Consider the following 21,963-nt stretch of genomic DNA (forward strand, 5'->3'; position numbering starts at 1 on the left):
CACATTGGTTTAAATTCATTGATGTGAAGTTTAGAAACAGGTAATATTGACCTAGCTTGCAATATAAGAATAGCTGAGATCCTGTATTTGATCAGGAAAATCTAAACCACCACTTAAATTGTTACTATTATTTTAAATAATGGTAATTACTGAGGTCTCTTGGTGATTTAATACTATAAGATCTCCACTTCTTAAAAAATGAGAAGTTTCAAGAACAGCATTTCAGTGAGATTTGCAGGCATCCATATAAGCAGGATTATCATTTACAATGTTCAGATATTATCAAATGATCATACCTGATCTTGCTTCATAGATTTCTACTTGGAATCCCCTTCTTGCAAAGAAAGAAGCATTTAGAGAACCCACCTGCAACAAAAGCAATGGAGTGGTTTTTGAGTTGAAAACAAAAATACAGTATGCTGAGAAGGATTTGGATACTACATACAGTAGTTTTAAAATGCGTAATGCATCTGAAGCCATTTTTGTAGGGGAGAATCAGGTAAACCAAATCCCCCCAAATGACATCTTTGTATGAACCAGGCTCTTGTCAGCAGCTTTGAATGTTGAGGGACCTCCCACTGCTACAAATAGTGTGAGGATTTTGAACACGCCACTTTATTGTATCAATCCACATAAATAAGTTCCTTTTATAAAAACCGCCATGAAGTGGGGCAGATAATGAAATTATTTGATCATTGCTTTACAGAATAGTCAAAGCAAATTTGAAGATATTCCTTTGCCTTGCTATAAACATTTTCATTGTTATTTCATGTTTGTTTATCTTTTCTCACAAGCACTCTCAACTCTGTACTTGAGGCATGTTTGTGGAAAATGCCAGAATCCATCTCTTATCACATGGTTGTGATTGTCTCTAGAATTGCCTTCTTTTTTTATCTTGCCAGAAACTCTGAATTTCATGGACACTTAACAGGTATATTTTTTGTGCAGACCTTTCCCAGTTGGGAAAATTGCCTCTGAGTTGCTGCCATTCAGATTATAGCATCACAGTTAGCACTCTTAAGGAAACGACAAATGTCCTAGCTGCTTATGGACCATATTTTTATTTATTTATTCATCAAATTTGTATAGCCGCCCATCTCACAGAAAAGTGACTCTGGGTGGTTTACAACGATTATATTCTAATTTCCATTGTTTTGTCCTTATTTCTTCAAACACAGGGATGTCTTTACATCTTTTAGCAATAAAACAGGCAACTGCTTGTCATTTGTCCTTAACAACAAATTCCTTCAGAAAGGTTCAAGGAGCAAAGTCCTACACAGCATTAACTTAAGTTTTTTCCTAATTCATTTTTATGCCAACAAATAACATTAGTAAATAGAATATTTTACACCAATGGATTTTTAAAGAACTTTTTATCTTCACAGACTTTATCTCCATTAGTCAGTCACACACACACACACACAGTGCCATACTCAACAGGCATGGAAGGTCTTCCTGATTTCTACAGACTGTTGCCCCATAGAAACTAAAATGGTGCTCCAAAATATCCGACAGGATCTCAATAGCTGCAACTTACAGGAGAGGACTGGTGAAAGCAAACAGGGCCAGCCTTCCTACAAATACATTGCCAAAGCTGTTGAAAAAGCCCATATGATAAAGCCAAAGCAAATTACAACATACTTGTGCGCATACATAGGCTAGAAGACATGAATTCGATCCCTTCATTACCACAGAAAGGGCAGCAATTTTCAGCTTAAACAGATTTGAGTATTTCACACTAAAGCACAGATGAAGGTTGAAACATTTTCAGCCTAATAGAAGACCTTGTTACAAGGCTTCCTGTTTCACCCTATCAAGTAAATATATATGGGTACAAAAAGCAGCTGCTATTCAGCAAGGAACTGCCTAGCAATGATCATAAAAATAATGTTCGTTTGCAATTCTGGTCAGTGACCATAATAATAATTTAAAAAATAAAAAATAAAAAAAAGGTTCTTACCAATCCTCCCCCAACTATAGCTACTTTTTTGCTCTGTGTATCAGAAGAATCCATGGTTTGAATGTCTCTTCTTTTACTAGGCAAAGAAAGTCTGTACACTCTTCTGTTCAACAGAAAATGTTTGCAGGGGAGGAGAAATAGGAGGTCCCCTTCAGCTCTCTGGCCAATCAGGTTTTGCTGAAACAGAAGATATTTCGACATCCAGCTCTTCTTAGGTTGTTCATTCTCTAATACAGTGTTTCCCAACCTTGGCATCTTGAAGATGTGTGGACTTCAACTCCCAGAATTCCCTAGCCAGCAAGCTGTCTGGGGAATTCTGGGAGTTGAACTCCACACATCTTCAAGTTGCCAGGGTTGAGAAACACTGCTCTAATATAACTCTCATCAGTAGAATGACAAGACCAAAGATCACCCCCCCCACTGCCTCCAAGACACAACATGGAAGAATCTGAAATTTGGTATCTCTTGCCTATAGAAAGAAAGAAAAGGGTAGAGAAAGCCTAAGTAGAAGTGTGCTTCTCACTCAGCTCCCTTTGTGAATCCATTATTATTATTATTATTATTATTATTATTATTATTATTATTATTATTATTATTATTATTATTTTCTTCAGACCAGCTTGGGATCTCTTCTTCTTTTCCCCCTATAGGTGCTCTTAATCTGAACCTTTTGGAAAGGACAAAAAAAAAGAGTTCTACAAAGTCCCAGTTATCAGGCAGACCATGTGACTGGCTCACAAGTTGCGCTATACTGTCAGAGCTGCGCTTTCACCGCAATCCTCGAGTGGAGCTGGAAGAAATCAGCTTGAGACCAGTTCTTTAACTATTTACAGTCTTTACTATATACAGCACTTTACAAGCTAATTCTTGTTGGAGGTTTTGGCAAATCCAGCATGCCTCATTAACATGTAAAGTAAGTTGCCCAAAATGCAACTCTGAGGAAGCTGTTTGTTGCCACTCCCACTTCCTGTCTTTCTTTTTCCCTCTTCTTCACCCAGGGCGAGGCAGCATGGATGCTGCTCTCTTCATCAGGGCCATGTGCTTGGGCCTTGATGAGGGATGCTGCCCCTTTCTTTCACACACCTCTTGGCAGCTGTAGGGCTGAGAGTTTAGGGCAAACTATGTAATTAGAAAGAAAAGAAGAACAAAGAAACTTCATCTTTTTCCACCAAGATGGATGTAACAAAAGCAACAAAGAATAAAGTCAGTAAGCTTCTTTTTACTTCTTAACCTAATGTGTCTAAGCATGTGATTCTTTGTGCTTGGGAGGGCTGAGTGTGTAAGATCAATAACCTGTGTTTCTCTGGCATGCTCATTGAAGCTATCTAAGATAATTTTCTTTTTCTGTGCCAGCTTCTCAGCTGTGTTATAAGCTCTGCTCCATTTCAGTGGTTCTAGCAGGCCGCTGAACTGGCTTCAATTCTTACACAGCATTTATACATGGCAAATTCCTACTCACAGTAACACAATAACACTCAACACTTGCATTATCTGCAACACAGAACTGTTCATCCATACTTCTTATATAACCAATATTATGTGCTGAGTCACTTTACAGGTGTTGGCAATCACATCTCATGATCCTTCTCCCCTGATTCCTTACTGCTCTCAGCTGTACAACAGCCTTGGCATTTCCACATTCATCCAGTAAAATTCCTTCGACCTTGGGCATACCCTGACATATACCATAATATGGTTTAGTCTTAGTTTAATGTGTGGCATAAAGCGTAGTAAAAACAATCTGTGACTTGTGATTTGTAAACCACTTGAACTCATGAATGCAATAGCTCACTCTGCAACTTCACGTGCATTTGCCTTTAATATTCAGCCCCTGAAAGTGGTGCATACAGCAAATCATACTTTCATCAAAATCACCAAATGTGTGTTGTGTCATTGTGATACAAGGTCCCTTCCTTATGTACTTGGTTGGAACATCACAATGCCAGCACAAAACGGGCACAGTTGTTTAAGTTGCATTCTTCGTCTTTCCTCCCCCTGCAGATGCTGGTGCACTCAATGCTGAAAAGCAACAACAATGAATCAAACACTTTATTCTGCTTGTTCTTTTTTGGTTGTGCATATAAAATAGGGCAGCAACAGCAAAGAAATACCAAACTCCGGTGTTTCTTTATCTGGAACATAGTTCATTTATTTTGACTTCTGGGTACACAGTATTTTAATCTTGCATAAGAACAAGATATATTTGCTCTATAACTTGGTGAAACAAGCACAGAAAAATGGATTTGAAGCTACTTTTTTCATGATTTGGCCTTTCCAATAGCATCATTAGTTAAATGGTTGGAACTACAGTCCCAGGAAAAATCAAAATGGATCATACTGAACAGATGCAAATAAAATAGAAAATAACCATTTACAATGTAATCCTGTAATTAAGGTTTTCTGTTTGGGAGGCTATATTAGCAGAAAATTAGCTACCAGAATTTGAGTTGTGCTTGCTCAACTACAAATTCTGCTCTGTTTTACTCTTATCCAGGGGTAAAAATGGGTGTTATAGAAACTCAGATACGCTACTCCATCTTCTCAGCATCTTCCTCTCAGGCAGCCCCTGATCTTCTCATAGACCTGCTCCTCCACCTTTTCCACACTGTCCTAATGGGTCTCCCCACAAAACCTTCTCAGCATCTTCCCACCAGTCCACCACCCCATCTTCTCAGTGTCTTCCCACCATTGTTGCCAATCTTTCTGCTGGTCCATAACCCTCCACCTTATCTTTCCAGTGTCTTCAACTGTAGAATTTACAATAAGTGTAAATATTCTATGTTTCATTGAATTTTGCACAGAATGACAATCAAGGAAGAAAAAACCCTGATTCCTGTAAATTACACTGAATCAACCAGAGAGTACCCCAGCTGAAAACTAGGTAGAAATTTGGGATGAAATGGTTTATCCCAAATTTTATTCTTTATTCCCATTCTCTGGTAACCACACAGTTTTATATATGTCATAGTTCTGCATACACACACAGCATACACATCACTGCAGATAATCAAGGAGACCATCCTCAGATGATAAGGCACACAGCTGGATACTAGATCGCTCTTTTCCCATGTCACACACACTTACAGCACAGAATGGAGAACAATGGAAACTAAGAAAAAATAGACTACCAGAACTGTGTTGCAGAAATCTAGCCATCCATTAGATGAAATCAGACTTAGAGTTTTCTGCAGGCCTCTGCTGCCACTTAGTAGTCAGTCATCTAGGGTTTAGCAGCCACAATCTGGTAGCCCTAAAGCAGTGCTTCCCAAACCTGGGTAAATTACCCCAGATTGGGTAAAAGTGGTTTTTCTTTGGGTAACGACACACAACCCATTAAATTGACTTAAAGTGTTTTACCTACATTGGGTAAAAAGGACTTTCTGATAAGTGGTTTGGGGTAATGAAGGAAAAAGTTTGGGAAGCACTGCCCTAAAGAAAAAGGACATTTGGAGTATTTAAAGGGAGTATTTAACACAAACTTCCCATCTCAGAACTTGAGCTACTACTAACATCTGATCTTCTAGAATCTAAACATGGATTTTGTCTCACGCAAGATACAATTATTGAACAGCAAGTCTCACATATACAACTGGGGATGAACAGGCCAGGGCATTAGTATCAGGAGCAAATTCAGGCTCCAAGGCAGAACTCAGAAGTGGCCAACTTAAGGGCCATGTGCAGTTCTGAGAATTGTTGCTGAGTTTTGGCAGCAAAGTGTCATGAACAAAAAACACAATTGTATGCCATCTGGGGGGAAAGGGGAGATTCAGAAAGGGTTGTACCATTTATTTAAACCTTAAACATTAAGAAACCGGATCCCCCAAAGCCTGGACGTGCCATCCTCATTTGCTTCCATGACACCCATGTTTGTCTAGTTCATTGTGAAAAACAGAAGTGTGGCACCAAAACTGGAAGGTTGTCTGCCCCTTGTATGATTGTTGCGACTCTTTCTTCTCCATGCGCTGCCCCCTCTTCTTGCTGAATTTGATAACTACTTGCTTGAACTATCAGAGAAACTCCCTTTTCTGCAATATTGCATACACAATACTGAAGTATAGATCTCTAGAGGCAGAACAGTTCTGAGGGTGACTGGAAGGACCTCCATTCCAACAATTGCCTCTGATTGCCAGACTATCATAAGCAGCATTTGCCTGAATAAGATGGAAAATTCAAAGGGTGGGGGAGGATGGGTAACACTCAACCTTGCCCCATTTTCTCCAGCCTTCATGCTTCAGATGGTAGGTCTGAAGGGGAGTTCTAATGTTCACTTGAAGGCAAATACAGCTGTCAGAGCAATCTGGAATCTGCTTTATTTAGGTCTTGGATCATGCATAGAGCGGTACTTGTATTTAAAGAAGCACATGCTCAGTTCCCCTTCGGATCTCCTGCTTAACATGAGGTTGGAGAGCTCTCCACACACACAGGCAAATGATTAAAAGGGATTTTGATCTAGTAGGATCACAGCCTGGATGTACAATGTAGAATTGTCATTACTAAGAAAACAAGGATGGTTTGGTCTCTCAAAAGACTGGATCTGCTGCTGAAGTAAATTCACTGGCAGGGCCACATTAACTTTTTCCAGGACTACTACTTATACACACTTGTCTTCTCCCTACTGACAGCTACATAAAGCTTGTTCTATATGTCTGTCTGCTCTCCACTGGTAGTTCTCCAGTAGCAGAAATGGGCATCCGGTGTCCCTGATATGGAAAAGAGAGCATGAAAGGTGGGAAATTTGACTGTCTGTTTGACCAGGTGGCAACTCAAAGGACATAAATGTAACTTCTGACTTCCAGAACTTACACTCGTATGGGAATTATTGATATAAATTGTACTCTATTGTGCTTTTGAATTATATTTGTATACTTTTACCATGGTAAGCCATCTAGAGTCCAGTGAATAAGCAATATACAAATTGTTGTACATAAATAAAAGTAAATATCCCTGATATTTCAATGAAGCTAGCAATTATGCGACAGTACATGTGACTTTGGCCTTTTCTTCCCTGGCAGTTTACACTGGCATGAGACTTTCCCAGCAACCTTTGATTACATATTGCTGGCCCTAGCCCAGAATTTAAAGTCTTCTGTTGAGCCATCCTGTTCCTTAAAAAAAAGTCTCTCATCTTTTTCTACTAAAGCCAGTAAGGTCCCACCTCAGCAAAGAAGTATGAGAAAAACAAAAAACTTCACCATCTCTTTTTGGGGAGGCAAGGTCAGGTAATATTTGGTGAGCTACAGTATATCTAGAGACGAATCTTAAGCCTGTAGGATGATGTGATGTACAGTACCACCCTCCCTTTAGATCACTGCCATATTAGCCATGCCACTGACCAGGTGTTGATCAACACTGGCCTGAAAATAACTGGCATCAAACCCATGAGGAAATTAGCAAGGCATTATGGAAAGAGAACCTGGAAGAGGCTGTAATCTGGACAACCCAATCAATGAGTCTTTCTACCAACACTTTCTACCAGGAAGGGTGATGCATTAAACCACCATTGAGAAAAATTGCCAACTTTACTGAGTAGGTGGGAAAAGGATTTTGTTCCATGCCTGCACAAACTGCCTTTAGGATTGGATTCTGTACCTGAGAATATGGGGTGTGTAGCTAAAAGACCAGTGGCTTCTCTATTCTAGCTCAGTCTTATTGACATGGATACTGTTGCCATGGTATATGAAGCGGATAGCCTAAAATAGTTGGACAACAAGCCTTGCTGTTACCTGGCAATGCTCACCTGTCAGTTAATACAGCAGGGAGGGAGGGAAGGGTTCACCTGGACTAGAAAGGCTAAGTGCATCCAGGAGCCTGGCTATTGAGCAGAGGTTATGGTTCTGCACATAAAACCCAGGATTATTTAACTTGTACAGGGCTCCTTTCTGCACATTTTCTTAGTCATGACTGAATGGCTAGATGATCAGTACCCCACAGCTTCTCTATAATATGACAATGGAATACTTTCTCTGTGAACAGCCAGCAGAATAGATTTGATTTCTGGGACCTCCTTCTCTTTTGCATATGATGGCACTGTTGCTAGCTAAATTACAAGTGTTTTACTCCCATTTTGTCTCACAGAGCTTGATTTGCTGCTCCTGATTCCGAACCTTATGCCTTAGTCAATGCGTTATTATAACAGTTCTGGCTTCCTTATTTTTGTCACTCCCTTTATTTGTATGACCTAAGACTATTTCCATTGTTTGAGAAGGTTTGTGCCACCATGCTCTGTGCTACCCTTCCTTCCCCTTTTGTTGGGCAATTAGAGCAGTGGTTTTCCAGAAACTCCGAGCGGATGGATCGGTGCTGTAGACAGCCTTACAGTGGAAGTCTCTATTATTGGCATCCCATCTTGATGGTTGTTAGGTGGATGTACAAGGTGTACAAAGGAGGTCTCTCCATCACTTCCTAAGTGTTATCACAGGACTGCTGCTTTGTGGCTCATAACTGGTATGAGCTTCCAATTTGGCCATGGATGCTGGCACTTTGCCCTATCTTTCCATTCTTCCTCTTCCTTCATGCCTATGACGGGGGCAAACGGGATATGATGCAGATTATTCATCACTTGGTATAACTCAAATAGAATTGAAGCATAGGACTGCTGTGTCTGGTGGAAACGTTATGCTCACTGCAAATCCCATGCTCTCAGCAAACATGAAGAGCTTCTCTCTGTCTGCAGTAAAGTGAACTCCCAGAGAAAATTCCAACAGTTTCAGGTAGGTAATCAATGTCCCTTTGCAAGCCACCTGTGAGAGAAATCAGTTAGTGTGTATATAATATTTAAGTAGGGTGACATTGCACTTTACAATGATGGAGGGGTAAAAGAAAAGAAACAGAAAAACTAATTTGAAAAGAGAGCTTATACATACTCTTGAAGCTCTCTTTCTTCCCCTCTAGCTCCAAAATCTTGCATATCACATGGCTGCATGAAGACAATCCTTCTAGTGCCGAGACATTCATTAATAATTGAAATCAATGGCCTAACGTGTCTTTTCATTATGGTTTGCTATATTTACTAGGTCTGCATCAAAAGCTCTCCATAAACCCCACATTCTTCTACTACTGTATGAAAATAAAATAAATAATAAATAATAAAAATAGGAAATAAGTAATTCTACAAAGGCAGCATACTAATCTAAATTTAAAAAATAAATCATAGGAATGGGCAGAGGTAGAATGACCAACTGTGTGTTTAACTCTGGCAGGAAAGAAGGTATGTATCCCGGGAAGAGAAAACTATTAAAAATGTAAGTCTGGGTACAGAGGGGGCCACTCCAGACAAAATAAAATAAAATCTCCTCACTTCTCTTTGGGACAGCCTTTTATCTGGAGTCACTCAGAAGATACATAATACACTCTCCAACCCATTCTCCTGATGCTATTTTCATTCACATTCTGAACTCAGCAAATACTGCTATGCACTCATGGTGCCTAATACACCAAAAAGATTCTAGTATACATTCTGTACTAGGAACTTATAGTTTTGTCTTTATCAGCTTACATTATCTAATATGCAGATTAGCTCTCTCTAACAGGGGTTCTCTGTAACAGCAGCTCCAGGGGAATCTTACTACAAAGTGATCAACTGAACAAATAGAAGTTTCATGCAAGGAGAAGTAACCAGAACTGCTATAATTGGAAAAAGATGCTTGCTTTCCTCCTCAGTAGGTGGTGCAGATTTGGAAATGTCCATAATCAAGCTTCCAGGGGTGTTGGGCTACAATTCCCACCATGTCTAGCCAGCATGTTAGTACTCCTAGAAATCTAGAGAGGACTGTCCTAGATCCAGGGTTGTTCAACTGTGTCCTCTCAACAGTTTATGAAAGCAGAAAAGCTCAGGTAGGTTATGAGAGAAGCCCAACAGGTCAAGCTGAGTCATATCATTGTTATGTGGCAATTTATGGTTAGTTGTAACTAGTGGAACAATTAAAAAATCTCAAACCAATTGAGTTAGCAGGGAGATAAGGGCTAATCTGGCATGCTGGCATAGCCCTGATATAAATACAGGAGGTCTATGCTCCGATTACCTTTTCTAGTCTGTTGCAATGGAATCTACAAACCAGAAGGTAATCCAAGCAGTCCGTGGGTTGGCACACTTGGGGAAAAAAATGTGTCATTAGAAATAAATATTTATGCAATCTGTGAATTATCTAATTTTCTCTTTTTAGTAAGCTGTTGAGCAATTGAAAGTAACCCGTAGATGACTTGCCAGAGGGAAACTTTTCAAAGGCTGCAAATTTAGCTGAGCCTAACATCTGCTTAGAAAATTGAAACAAGATGGGTAAGATGAGGTACAGCTTAACTTCTTATTCCTGAAAACATGAATTTTGCTTTATTGTTGTTTCTCTGTGATACTTTATGGCTAACACATAAATAAATATAGCTGAACTGGAATACTCTGAGAAAGGAGCAAATAGACCGAAGGACTTAGAGAACTTCAAAACCAATTTTCCTACCATGGCACCTGCTGACTTACGTGTGTGCTGCGTTAGCTGGAATGGGCAGATTATGTACTTCAGATGGGAAACCTCCCAGCTGTGGGCTAGGACCAGGTTGCAGAACTAAAGGCCACATGGGAAAGCCACTTGGAGAAGGAACAGCTGGTGCTCCTAAAGATGTGTAGTGGTGATGATGTACGGTAGATGGTCGTGATTTCTCCACCCTTACTGGAACAGGAGCAGTAAACTGCAGATAATTTTAAAAAGACTATGATGATATATTAAATATATCAGGTCAAATGATGTTGTGATTCTGATACTGATTTGAAGCTTATGGTTTAGAAGCTATTTTTTTCTCCTTTGTTTCAGGCTCACAAACAACATCAATACATCAGTGACAGACTCACTTTCCATCATAACAAATGCCATTGAGGGAGGGATGAACTTTCATGTTGCAAGAAGCACAAAACACTTCTATGATGCTTTCACTTGTTTTGACTGGAGATGCTTAGAAATATTTGTAGTTTGCCAAAAAATATCATAGTTCTGCATGCAGGAGAAAGAAATATCTTCAATAAATTTTTAGTCGTTGCAATGCTTAGGTTTCAAATTGGAGAAATAGGAGAAAAAAACAGGTCAGGCGGAGGAGAGATTGTCTACAGAAATTGCTTGTTTTTTAACTCCTCCCCGCATTGCAGAGTGGAGAGATTGGAGTGGAAGGGATTACAAGAGAGTAAGCAGGCACACAATGGGGAATACACCAGGGGTAGTGCACTCGGGTCTGCCAACACAGCACACTACTTTTCATGTGTATTCCACACTGTGTGCCTGCTTACTCTCTTGTGATCCCTTCCTCCCCAATGAATGTAACTACAAACATTAATTCCCTTCTTGCTAATTATCCCAGCACTGGGATGAGCATTCCGAAGGGCGGGGGAGTGGGGAAAAGGAAAGCACAGTCATGGTCATGTGATTTGCCAGTTAGTCACCACTTTGCTTAATGACAGGGCTGTCAGTCCCAATTTTGGTCATTAAACAAGGACTACCCATACACTGTAATCCAGCCTTTCAAGAATCTCTATTTGAATGACACTGTCTGGCCATTAAAATGATTAGCACACATAAATGACTCAGACTTCTGACATTCCTTAGCAGTTATTAATGAAAATCCTTTAAAAGCATAACTACCTGTTGTCCAGAATAAGATGGTGGTAAAGATTTCAGCATCATGTTCTGCATAATTATTTGGTGCATCTGTGCATTTTGCATTAGCATCATTTCTACCATGTCTAGGAAAGAGAGAGGACAATTTAAAGACCACCCTATGATTATTATGGAGAACATAATATAATGCAAGTGGTGAAGCAACCTTTAAGAAGTACACTCTTTTTAACAGCAGAGTCTCTTAGATCAACACCTTTTTTTTAAAACAAGCAGCCCAGTATTAGCTGAGTTCTGCTGCAAAATTTATATTTTAAAAGTATGAACAATAATACATGTTAAGAACTTGAATATGTATACAGTGGGCATACTACAGATGTACAGTGTGCTTCAAGAAAGAATTCCTCTAAGTTCAAAGTCTGCCCAGACAGAATCAAAGATGGGTCTAAGATCCATCCATCCATCCTAGACCAGCCTTTCTCAACTTTTTGAGCCCCGAGGGAACCCTTGAAATATTTTTCAGGCCTCAGGGAATCCCTGCACATTCAAGCTCAAATATAGGCCAGAAGTTACAAAATTATTATATTCGTTTCATGTGTAGGCCTGAATATATGCATTAACAGTGTTCTTAAACACAAAATAAAGAATGAAACTTACCTCTTTAATGTGAAGTTACCTGAATTTGAAATAATTTTTTAAACAAATCAGGATCTCCCAGGAAACCCCTAGTGACTTGTGGAACCCTAGGGTGCCATAGAACCCTGGTTGAGAAACCCTGTCCTAGACCCATCTTTTTTCACACAATTGAAAGATTTGTAACGTCCCTTCATTAGCAAACCTCAGAGCCTTTGAATCCTATGTATCTATTTATCTGATTTATCTTTGAATGATTCAAAGGCTCTGAGGATTGCTAACGAAGGACATCTTTCAATTGTGTGAAAAAAAAAATCAAGAAGGTTCCTAGCTACTTGCCTAAATTATATCAGAGTAATACTAGTCTTGTAACACTCTATATTTGGAATGTGCAGGGTGCTCATGTAGCATCTTCTGTAACTCCTTAAAACAGCCACATCCTTGCCCAAGTTTTTCCAGCTGTTCTCTGCACCAGCATCGTGATCCCAGGAAAAGATGGTCTTGGTTGAAGAAGCTGCAGACAACTGCTCTACACATGCCGTTGCATTCTCAGAGGCACCGTTTTGCCTTCTGTTGGTTGCACCTGCCATTTTGATGCTGTTGACTCTCCCTGCAGACCCTCCCTGCCAGTATGGTAAAGTTCAGCGAAAGTGTGGGCAAAAGTATCAGGAATGGTTTTATTTCTTTTCAGTGCTTTTCAGTGCTACTTTTCTGAGTTGTGTGGCTGAATCTTTTCTTTTCCTCTATTTATTTATTTATTTGGATTGTCTGCTTATAATTTAAGAATTAATAGCACTTGTATGCAGATCTAGATTTCCTGTCACCTGGTGCCACTATCTTATCCCCAAGTCCTTATTTTGTTGCATGTATTAAATTTATCCAGTACATACGTACACACACACACAAACACTTGTTACAACAGTTCCAGTTCAGGGTAAAGTGAGTTCCTCTTATTCCCCCAGACTAATTCTAAGAAGAATCTCCCCATACCTATTCTCTGTTTTTAAAATTGCATCCCCAAACTTCACAAGTGGGCAAATTAAAAGGGAATATTTGGCACTCTTTATGTGATGTTACTTCAAGTTAGTGCCACTGAATCCAAGAGACCTTACTCTTGAATGTGTGTGCATAGGATGGGAGCCATATAAACAGTTCCATCTATGTTTACTGGGAAGTAAGCCACATTCTGTCGGATGAACTTCTGAGTCAGTGCGCGTAGGGTTGTAGCTCTGCAGCATAATCTTAGATATATTTCCTAGGACTTGAAGTTAGTTCCACTATATTAAATGAGAGTTGCTACCTAGTGTACATATAGTTATGGGTCTTGAACATAAATACCTTCTTTAATACTCCCAGATCTAGGTGCTGAGAAGGACTGTGGAGATGGGATCTGTGTGATGAGTGCTGGATGTGAAGGTATTTGTTGAATTATGGTTGCTGGTTGCTGCGGTAACTTGTGAAAGAAAAAAGTTGGAAAAAGAATAGTTAAAGAGTAAACTGTAGCTCCATTCTTATACCTGTGGCTGAATGAAGTTAATGTGCAGCATATTAAGCAGTTAAAATGTTATACTCACATACAGTTCACTGAGCAAACAGACAGAGGGAGCTAACAAGAGCTTAATGGGGAGAGGAGAGACCAGAAAAGCTGTGTGTTCTGATGGATTGCATGCTGAGTGCAAGGACTGAAAAGATCATCATAGGAGAAGATTATTACAGAGAAGTGAGGAATGGCCAGGACAAACATTAAATTAGATTTAATTTACATTTAAAAGGCATTTGACTTTTGTTATTGTTTTTCTTCCCCTATTGTTTTTAATGTGTTGATGGCCACCCAGAGTTTGTGGCAGTCATATAAATCGATTTAATAAATAAATAAATAAAAATGGGTGACATTATTTTCCATGTGTTTAATCATTCTTTTATTAAACATTTAATGGCAATGGTTGGAACAATTCTAAGGGCTGTATCTAGGGTTTTGAGACCTCAGATTATGCCACCCAGATTGAAAGTAAAGTGTACTTAAATCTTCAATATCAAATTTCTCATATCAGTGCCAATGTGCTTTAACTTATACACTGCTGGGCCTTTCACCAATTAACGTGAAGTGTCATCTTCAGGGCAATTTGGTACGGAATTGAAATAAGATTGTCTGCCGCCAAATGTTAGTTCATCTACAATTGCAATCTGATTAGGGCAAAACACAGTAACTTGACCTGCTTGATATGCAGAAATCTGCATAGCCTAATATTAGATGGTGAATATATTACAATACTCATTAATCTCTGCAATCAAGTTGCTAAAGTTACAAATCTGGAATCAGTAAAAATAAACAAACAAAACCTGGCCAATCCAATTTGAATTATCATCCCAAAATATCTTATGAAGCTATGAGGTACTGATGAAATGATGTTCAAAACTTGTCATATAATTAATTTGTGCTGCCTACAGTTGGTTTTGCTTGAATTAGTTTGATAATTTCTATTGGTCCTTCCTGGAAATAAAACAGAAAACACTTACTGTTTGCTGGATAATTCTTGGTTGTTCAGGTATGGGTGGAGGGGGAGCGGGGGGAGGGGGAGGGGGTAGAGGAGGAAAAAGAGAAGGAATTTGGTAGATATGTTGTGGCTTCTGGGGCTTTCTATGAGTTCTTGGTAAACCAGGTGGTACTGAAAGCTCTTCCAAAAGGTTTTGTTCCTATAATACCAAATATAGTTTTCCTAAGCTTATACATTTGCTTAAAGAAAACCAACCTGAAACAAGACAAACTGAAGACATTTCTAATACATAACCTTTTCTTACCAAAGTCATTAGCAAAAAAATTGAACATTGAGCTTTTCATTGATGGTATTCAAGGTATTGGATGGAAATAGTTGTGATACTGCATACCTCCTAATTTTATTAAACTTTAAAAGTGCTGTAAGAGATTTTCCTTTTGAGAAAGGAATCCTGATGAAGAAAATGAGTTATTTTGCCTTTCCTCCCAAATTTACTTTGCTTTTCCCCAGAATTTTTACTCTTCTCAGATTTGCAGCTCACTACAGCTTATCTGACCCTTGTGTGGTGCAGAGTGGCAGGCGGCAGTATTGCAACCAAAACTCTCCCCACGACCCGAGTTCAATCCCAGCGGAAGCTGGATTCTCTCTCGGGTAGCCAGCTCAGGTCGACTCAGCCTCCCATCCTTCCGAGGTCAGTCAGATGAGCACCCAGCTTGCTGGGGGAGGTGACCACTGGGGAAGGCAATGGCAAACCACCCCGATATATAGTCTGCCAAGAAAAGGTCGCAAAAGCGGCATCCCCCCAAAGGGTCAGACATGACTCAGTGCTTGCACGGGGGACCTTTCACTTTTTTCACAGCTTATCTAGACTGATAATATTAGCTTGCAAAGAACCGAACTACTGTAGGTTAACATTTTATTAACATAGTAAAAAGTGAGCAGTAAAAAGTGTATTTTACTCAGCTTTTAAAAAAAGAAAATAAGAATTAGCGATATCATACTCTGAGCTGCTGCAGAAGATCTTTCCTTCTTCTCAGCGCACTTCGTAAGGCATAGCCATGATCATCATAATTCCCTGCAAAAAAACTTGGAGACATTCATATCTCATTTGAAAAGGAGTGAAGGAAAAAGAGAGCAATACTGGCATGTTCCCCTCCATGTAGAACAGTCTGAACAACCATTCCTCTGGAAGGTAATGGGTATGGTGGGCAGCCTGGGGAGGCTGTTTCTCTAGTTGGCAAACACAGGCTGGAATACGGCACAAGTAAATGTGTTGCTCTGCCTGTGAGGCAGGCAGAGGGACCTAAAAGAACCTGATTCTCCTCGGGGCCATTTAGAATAATCCTCCATTTGTAACCTGCCACTGCTTTGTCTTGGCTGCTGTGAAAGCTCCGAAGGATCTGCCATGTATGGTGGTGCTCTACAAATCATAGCAGGAGGGAATAACAGCACCTCCAGTCACTTGCATCGATCCTTTCAAGGTGGGAGTGTTCTAGCCACTACAGAAACCCCTGGAAGCAGAATGCTCTTTCCTTCTTTCATCTCCCACACCCTCCTTAAAAGAAGTCAAAGCAGCTGCTGCAAACCTTCACAATTCACAAATTCATCACTCCTCTTAAAGAAGATCTTGAAGGAGACATTGCAAGCCCGTAGAGGAGGAATTGGAAAAGGAGTGTCATTTTTTGGAGAAGGCTTCTGCAACTCAAGCCAATCCATGTTTACTATTTATTTATTTAACAATATTTGTAATCTATCCCAATTGTGATGGACTCTGAGCAGCTAATAACAAAGTATTACAAAGTATAAACACATTAAACTATGAAAAAGTAATAAAAACAATATATCAATATGCTTAGACAGAGGTAAGTACTGTCATATGGAGATTTAAATGTAATGGCCCAGGACACCTCTGCAAGTAGATGTGCACAGGCCTGCAATCCTAGATTAATGCTGTTGTAAACATTTTGAGATCCTTAACCTTTCATCCTCCATAAGTATAGCCACTTATTATGTAATCTGATCAATAAAGCTTTGTGTGGTAAAAGATTTGTAGGCAGATATTAATTCCAGATGGGATGAATTCTGCAGAGTTCTTTACTGCAATCCATGACTTGACATCACTACATAATTCCAGCACAAATATGTGACAGCTTTAATTGCTTACTTGTTGCAGAGAAGGGTGATTCAAAGTCATCCAAGTTTTCACGTTCATTTTCTAATTTCTATGGAACAATGTAACAGGAGGATTACAAACGAACTATAACTTCTAGCAATTTCAACATATAATGAAAGAGTATACTCAATACCAGTTTTCATAATAAAAATAGTACACAGTAGGTTATTAAGAAAAGAGGTCTAAGGAATCTGTAGGAAAATGTATTGAACTTCAGACAAAGCTTGAATTAAATAAAACTAAATTCACTATTGTGCAGCATGTGGGTAGACATCCTTTCCTGGACTGACAGTATGTGGCATACAGAGACATGCCATCAAACCATGTTGCTGTTTCTGGTCTCCATTCTGCCTACATCTTTCAATGATCACTCTCCTTCTCTTGAACCCACTCTTATTGTTTGGGTGACTATTATCCAATCATGTCCCCTCCCTGCTTTGTATGGAGGAGTCCAGGCAGCTCAGACTTCTGCCAGGCACATATCTTGGAAGTTTCTGAGCTGCTGGAACTGATTTTCTCTGAAGCACAGGCCTCCCACAGCTCAATCAGCCCTGGCCTGAAAATGAATTCCTCAAGAATAAGTGCTCCTAGAAGAGTTAACTAGCAACAGCTAAATTTTGTTGCAAAATTATTTATTTATTTTTCAAATTTCCATCACTGCCCATCTCCCCCAAAAAGGGGACTCTGGGCGGTTTACAATCAAACAAATTAAATTGCAAATTTAGGTGCAATTTAGCTTTCATATCTAAGCCTTCTGTTTCAGTCCTTCTGTCATTGGAAGCTTCTGCCTTCTTCAGATGCTTGAGCTGGACAGCTGGATTTACTCTTGACTCCAAATGTGTATTGTAACTCTTCAAAAAAGTAATCTTTGTCTCTATTTTTCAATCTACTTAACTCTTAAGATACTAAATTCTGGGAGTACTCAGTGGTCAACATTAAAGAACCCTCTGAGTTTTGTTCCCCATCTGTGCTTAACCAAGCTCCAACATGCCCTGGCAACATCGTTTTTCTGTCATATCCTTATGATCATGTTTACATCTTAGCCACAGAGAGCAGTCAGCTTTAAGTTGTCCTTAGCTATACCAAGTTAAAGGAGTGTTTCCCCCAGTATTCTGATACTTTTCTTGGGCAGTGTTCAATTATATAGAATCTGTTTGATTTTGTCAGCTGTTGCCTCTAAAGCAGTTTAGGCTGACTGGGGACACCGGCAATAAAAGCAGGACAGGGCTTGGCAATAGGGACAGCAAAGTTTATGACAGTTGTTGTTTATTCGTTTAGTCGCTTCCGACTCTTCGTGACTTCATGGACCAGCCCACGCCAGAGCTTCCTGTCAGTCGTCAACACCCCCAGCTCCCCCAGGGATGGGTCCGTCACCTCTAGAATATCATCCATCCACCTTGCCCTTGGTCGGCCCTTCTTCCTTTTGCCTTCCACTCTCCCTAGCATCAGCATCTTCTCCAGGGTGTCCTGTCTTCTCATTATGTGGCCAAAGTATTTCAGTTTGGCCTTTAATATCATTCCCTCAAGTGAGCAGTCTGGCTTTATTTCCTGGAGGATGGACTGGTTTGATCTTCTTGCAGTCCAAGGCACTCTCAGAATTTTCCTCCAACACCACAGTTCCAAAGCATCTCTCTTCCTTCTCTCAGCCTTCCTTATGGTCCAGCTCTCGCAGCCATATGTTACTACAGGGAACACCATTGCTTTAACTATGTGGACCTTTGTTGTCAGTGTGATGTCTCTGCTCTTGACTATTTTATTGAGATTGGTCATTGCTCTTCTCCCAAGGATTAAGCATCTTCTGATTTCCTGACTGCAGTCAGCATCTGCAGTAATCTTCGCACCTAGAAATACAAAGTCTTTCACTGCTTCTACATTTTCTCCCTCTATTTGCCAGTTATCAATCAAGCTGGTTGCCATAATCTTGGTTTTTTTGAGGTTTAGCTGCAAGCCAGCTTTTGCACTTTCTTCTTTCACCTTCATCATAAGGCTCCTCAGTTCCTCTTCGCTTTCAGCCATCAAAGTGGCATCATCTGCATATCTGAGATTGTTAATGTTTCTTCCAGAGATTTTAACTCCAGCCTTGGATTCCTCAAGCCCAGCATGTTGCATGATGTGTTTTGCGTACAAGTTGAATAGGTAGGGTGAGAGTATACAGCCCTGCCGTACTCCTTTCCCAATCTTAAACCAGCCCGTTGTTCCGTGGTCTGTTCTTACTGTTGCTATTTGGTCGTTATACAGATTCTTCAGGAGGCAGACAAGATGACTTGGTATCCCCATACCACTAAGAACTTGCCACAATTTGTTATGGTCCACACAGTCAAAGGCAAATATGACAGTAGCACAATACAAATTGGGGAAAGGCCCAAAGTGTCAGGAATGCTTGACTAAAGGTACACGTTTAAGCATACATAGCATTCCTGACATGTTCAGTATGGAGAGTGACATGGATAACAGCTAACTGTAATGCAAAATTTCCATTTTAATTGACACGTCTTTTTTCATCCTTTGCTAGCATTTTGGTGCTACTGTGCAAAGGTTAATGCTTGGGTATTATTGTAGAAAAGTCAGCTTACCTTCTCAAGGAGTTTGAGCTTCAGACGGGTCATGTGACCAGCCACATCAGAGTCCATCATTGGGAAAAAATTCCAAGGTAATGCTTGGGTGGCAAGCTACATTATTTTGAATACGGGTTACCTTGTTCTCTCTCCAGCTTCTTTGTTACAATTTTCCATGTATTTTTTCCTCAGCAAGAGCTTCAAGCTGAGGTTACAAGGAAAACAGAAACTTCTTATACCACGTCTTTTGCAATGTACACTCAACATGGTTGCTAAGATATTGTTTCACTTGAACAATAGCAGTATTTTCTTTAGGGCTGCTGATTCTTCAGTGGAAGTTCAGTGTGCTCAACCCTGTGCGTTGCTAACACCCTCCTCTGAATAACTCTGTTAAGCCTAGGGAACGAATTAGCTTCATGTCTGTTGGTCATAATTTAAACAGAACTCATTTCCATGGATTGGTACTCACCTGGGTCATGCAATACTTGGTCATCAGAGAAAGAAAGTAAGAAAAAAAAGAAAAAAAATGGGTGAGGCTATACGTTGTGATTCTATAAATTCAAGTTTCAACCAAGTATTTCTCAAACTATACTTAAAAATAATTCCTGAAATCTCACATGACCAGTACTTAAGACAATTTAAAGCACAAGCTTATTTTCAGTAAAATATAGCATAATGATTTAATAAATCAAAGATAAATAAAATGAAGATTTTATAGTTGTGCTAAAGATTAAAGCACATTTGACAAATGGTAATATATAGCCGAATAATGAGATCACTATGACTTAGTTCAAGGGACGCGGTGGCGCTGCGGGTTAAACCGCTGAGCTGCTGGGCTTGCCAATCGAAAGGTCGGCGGTTCGAATCTGTGTGACGGGGTGAGCTCCCGTTGCTAGTCCCAGCTCCTGCCAACCTAGCAGTTCGAAAACATGCAAATGTGAGTAGATTAATAGGTACCGCTTCAGCGGGCAGGTAATGGCGTTCCATTTAGTCATGCCAACCACATGACCACGGAAGTGTCTATGGACAAATGCCGGCTCTTCGGCTTTGAAATGGAGATGAGCACCACACCTAGAGTTGGACATGACTGGACTTAATGTCAAGGGAAACCTTACCTTTTTATGACTTAGGTCTCGTAATTTGTTTCAGTGTCTGGCCAGTCGCGGATAAAATATAAAAAAGTCCTGAGCAACAAATTAATATTTAAAATATTGTTGCTTCAAAATACTATCTCATATGGCATGAAGTAATTGTTTTTAGCCTAGCTTAGCTACCAATTTTAAATTATGGCAAAGAAGGTCAGGGCAGAATATGTGGAAAGTATTTTCCTATATTACTATTTAGGAGTCAAGTCAGCACATTCACATCTGGGATTGCAATGTATACATTACATTTGTGTTTCTGTTTGTGTGTCTTCGAGTCAGTGTTGACTCCTGATGACTGCCTGGACTAGTCCCTGCAGTTTTCTTGGCAAGATTTCAGAAGTGGTTTGCCCTTGCCTCCTTCCTCAGGCTGAGAGAGGAACCGGCCCAAGGTCACCCAGCTGCTTTGGGCCTACAGCGGAACTAGAATGCCCGGTCTCCTGGTTTCTAGCCTGGTGCCTTAACCACTGCACCAAACTGCCTCTCAACTTATTATTAGATAATAATAATAATAAAACAGGAAGTTCTGTGAATATATTTGTACAGCCAATTGAACTTGAACAAGCTAATGCAAGCAATATTGTAGATAGACAATTAAGCTGTTTGGATTTGATGATTCTTATCTACTAACTTGATCACACTTTACTCTGACAGTACCAATACAATGCTAGGTTGATCATGAGGCATTGCACCTCACAGTACTCAGAAGAACCATACCTCACTGTCTGGCATTCCTCAAATCATAGGCTGCAGTTAGCACCAGATAACACCATTCAGAGTATACACCAAGTTAACTGTTTCAAGATAAGCTGTACTCAAACTATACAATTAAGAAAAAAATTCAAATTGAACCATAGTTAATTAAATAAATAAAATTGGCAAAGTGTTGGGTCCACCCCAGCAGAAAAACTAGTGTGGAAAAACAACCCTGCTCTTTACAATAAAATCATTCAAATCAATCAATTTTATCAGAGATTTGGCACTAATGATTGACACTCAAAAGCTCACCCAGTAGCCATCTATTACATATCATTAGAGCCCTGGAAGTTACAAAAGATTGAAAGGGCAAATTTAGATTTAAAGTCCTTGCTGTCAATCATCATGACGCCTACATCCTTTTTTGTAGAAAAGAGGAAAATTAAGTCTTTGCAGACAGCTACACCAGGATGCAACTGACCAAATAAAATTGCAACTAGTATCAACAGTGTGTTCAAATGCAAGATCTAACCCTAAAGAGGAAAATAGGAATAAAATGACAAGTTATTTCAATCTACTTAGTATATGACAGCCAGTTTGATGCAGGTGTTTAAGGCCTCAGGCTAGAAACTAGGAGATTGTGAATTCTACTCCTGCCCTAGGCACAAAACTCAACTGAGGAAGAAGGCAAGAGCAAACCAATTCTGAACATCTTG

General features: G+C 39.8%; 2 protein-coding genes across 2 annotated transcripts in view; both read right to left on the bottom strand.

Moving 5' to 3' along the window:
- Window positions 1-2,044, bottom strand: part of KMO (kynurenine 3-monooxygenase) — a 36,226-nt gene extending 34,182 nt beyond the window's left edge. Inside the window, exons 1-2 of the mRNA XM_063317791.1 lie at window positions 1,961-2,044; window positions 297-366 (exon numbers count right to left, since the gene is read on the bottom strand). Of these exons, the coding sequence (XP_063173861.1) occupies window positions 297-366; window positions 1,961-2,014 (124 nt within the window). The 5' untranslated portion in view covers window positions 2,015-2,044. The remainder of the gene's footprint in view (window positions 1-296; window positions 367-1,960) is intronic.
- A 4,616-nt stretch (window positions 2,045-6,660) lies between these two features.
- Window positions 6,661-19,603, bottom strand: LOC134489095 (uncharacterized protein C21orf58-like). Its single transcript, XM_063291541.1, has 9 exons — window positions 19,428-19,603; window positions 16,846-16,903; window positions 15,683-15,756; window positions 14,704-14,880; window positions 13,525-13,639; window positions 11,581-11,681; window positions 10,431-10,639; window positions 9,982-10,049; window positions 6,661-8,700 (listed from the first exon to the last, which is right to left on the bottom strand). The coding sequence occupies exons 1-8, from the start codon at window positions 19,485-19,487 to the stop codon at window positions 10,007-10,009; spliced, it is 837 nt and encodes a 278-aa protein (XP_063147611.1). The 5' UTR covers window positions 19,488-19,603; the 3' UTR covers window positions 6,661-8,700; window positions 9,982-10,006.
- Between the last annotated feature and the right edge of the window lie 2,360 nt (window positions 19,604-21,963).

This window comes from Candoia aspera, chromosome 1 (genome assembly GCF_035149785.1).
Source record: "Candoia aspera isolate rCanAsp1 chromosome 1, rCanAsp1.hap2, whole genome shotgun sequence".
NCBI classification, from domain to species: domain Eukaryota; kingdom Metazoa; phylum Chordata; class Lepidosauria; order Squamata; family Boidae; genus Candoia; species Candoia aspera.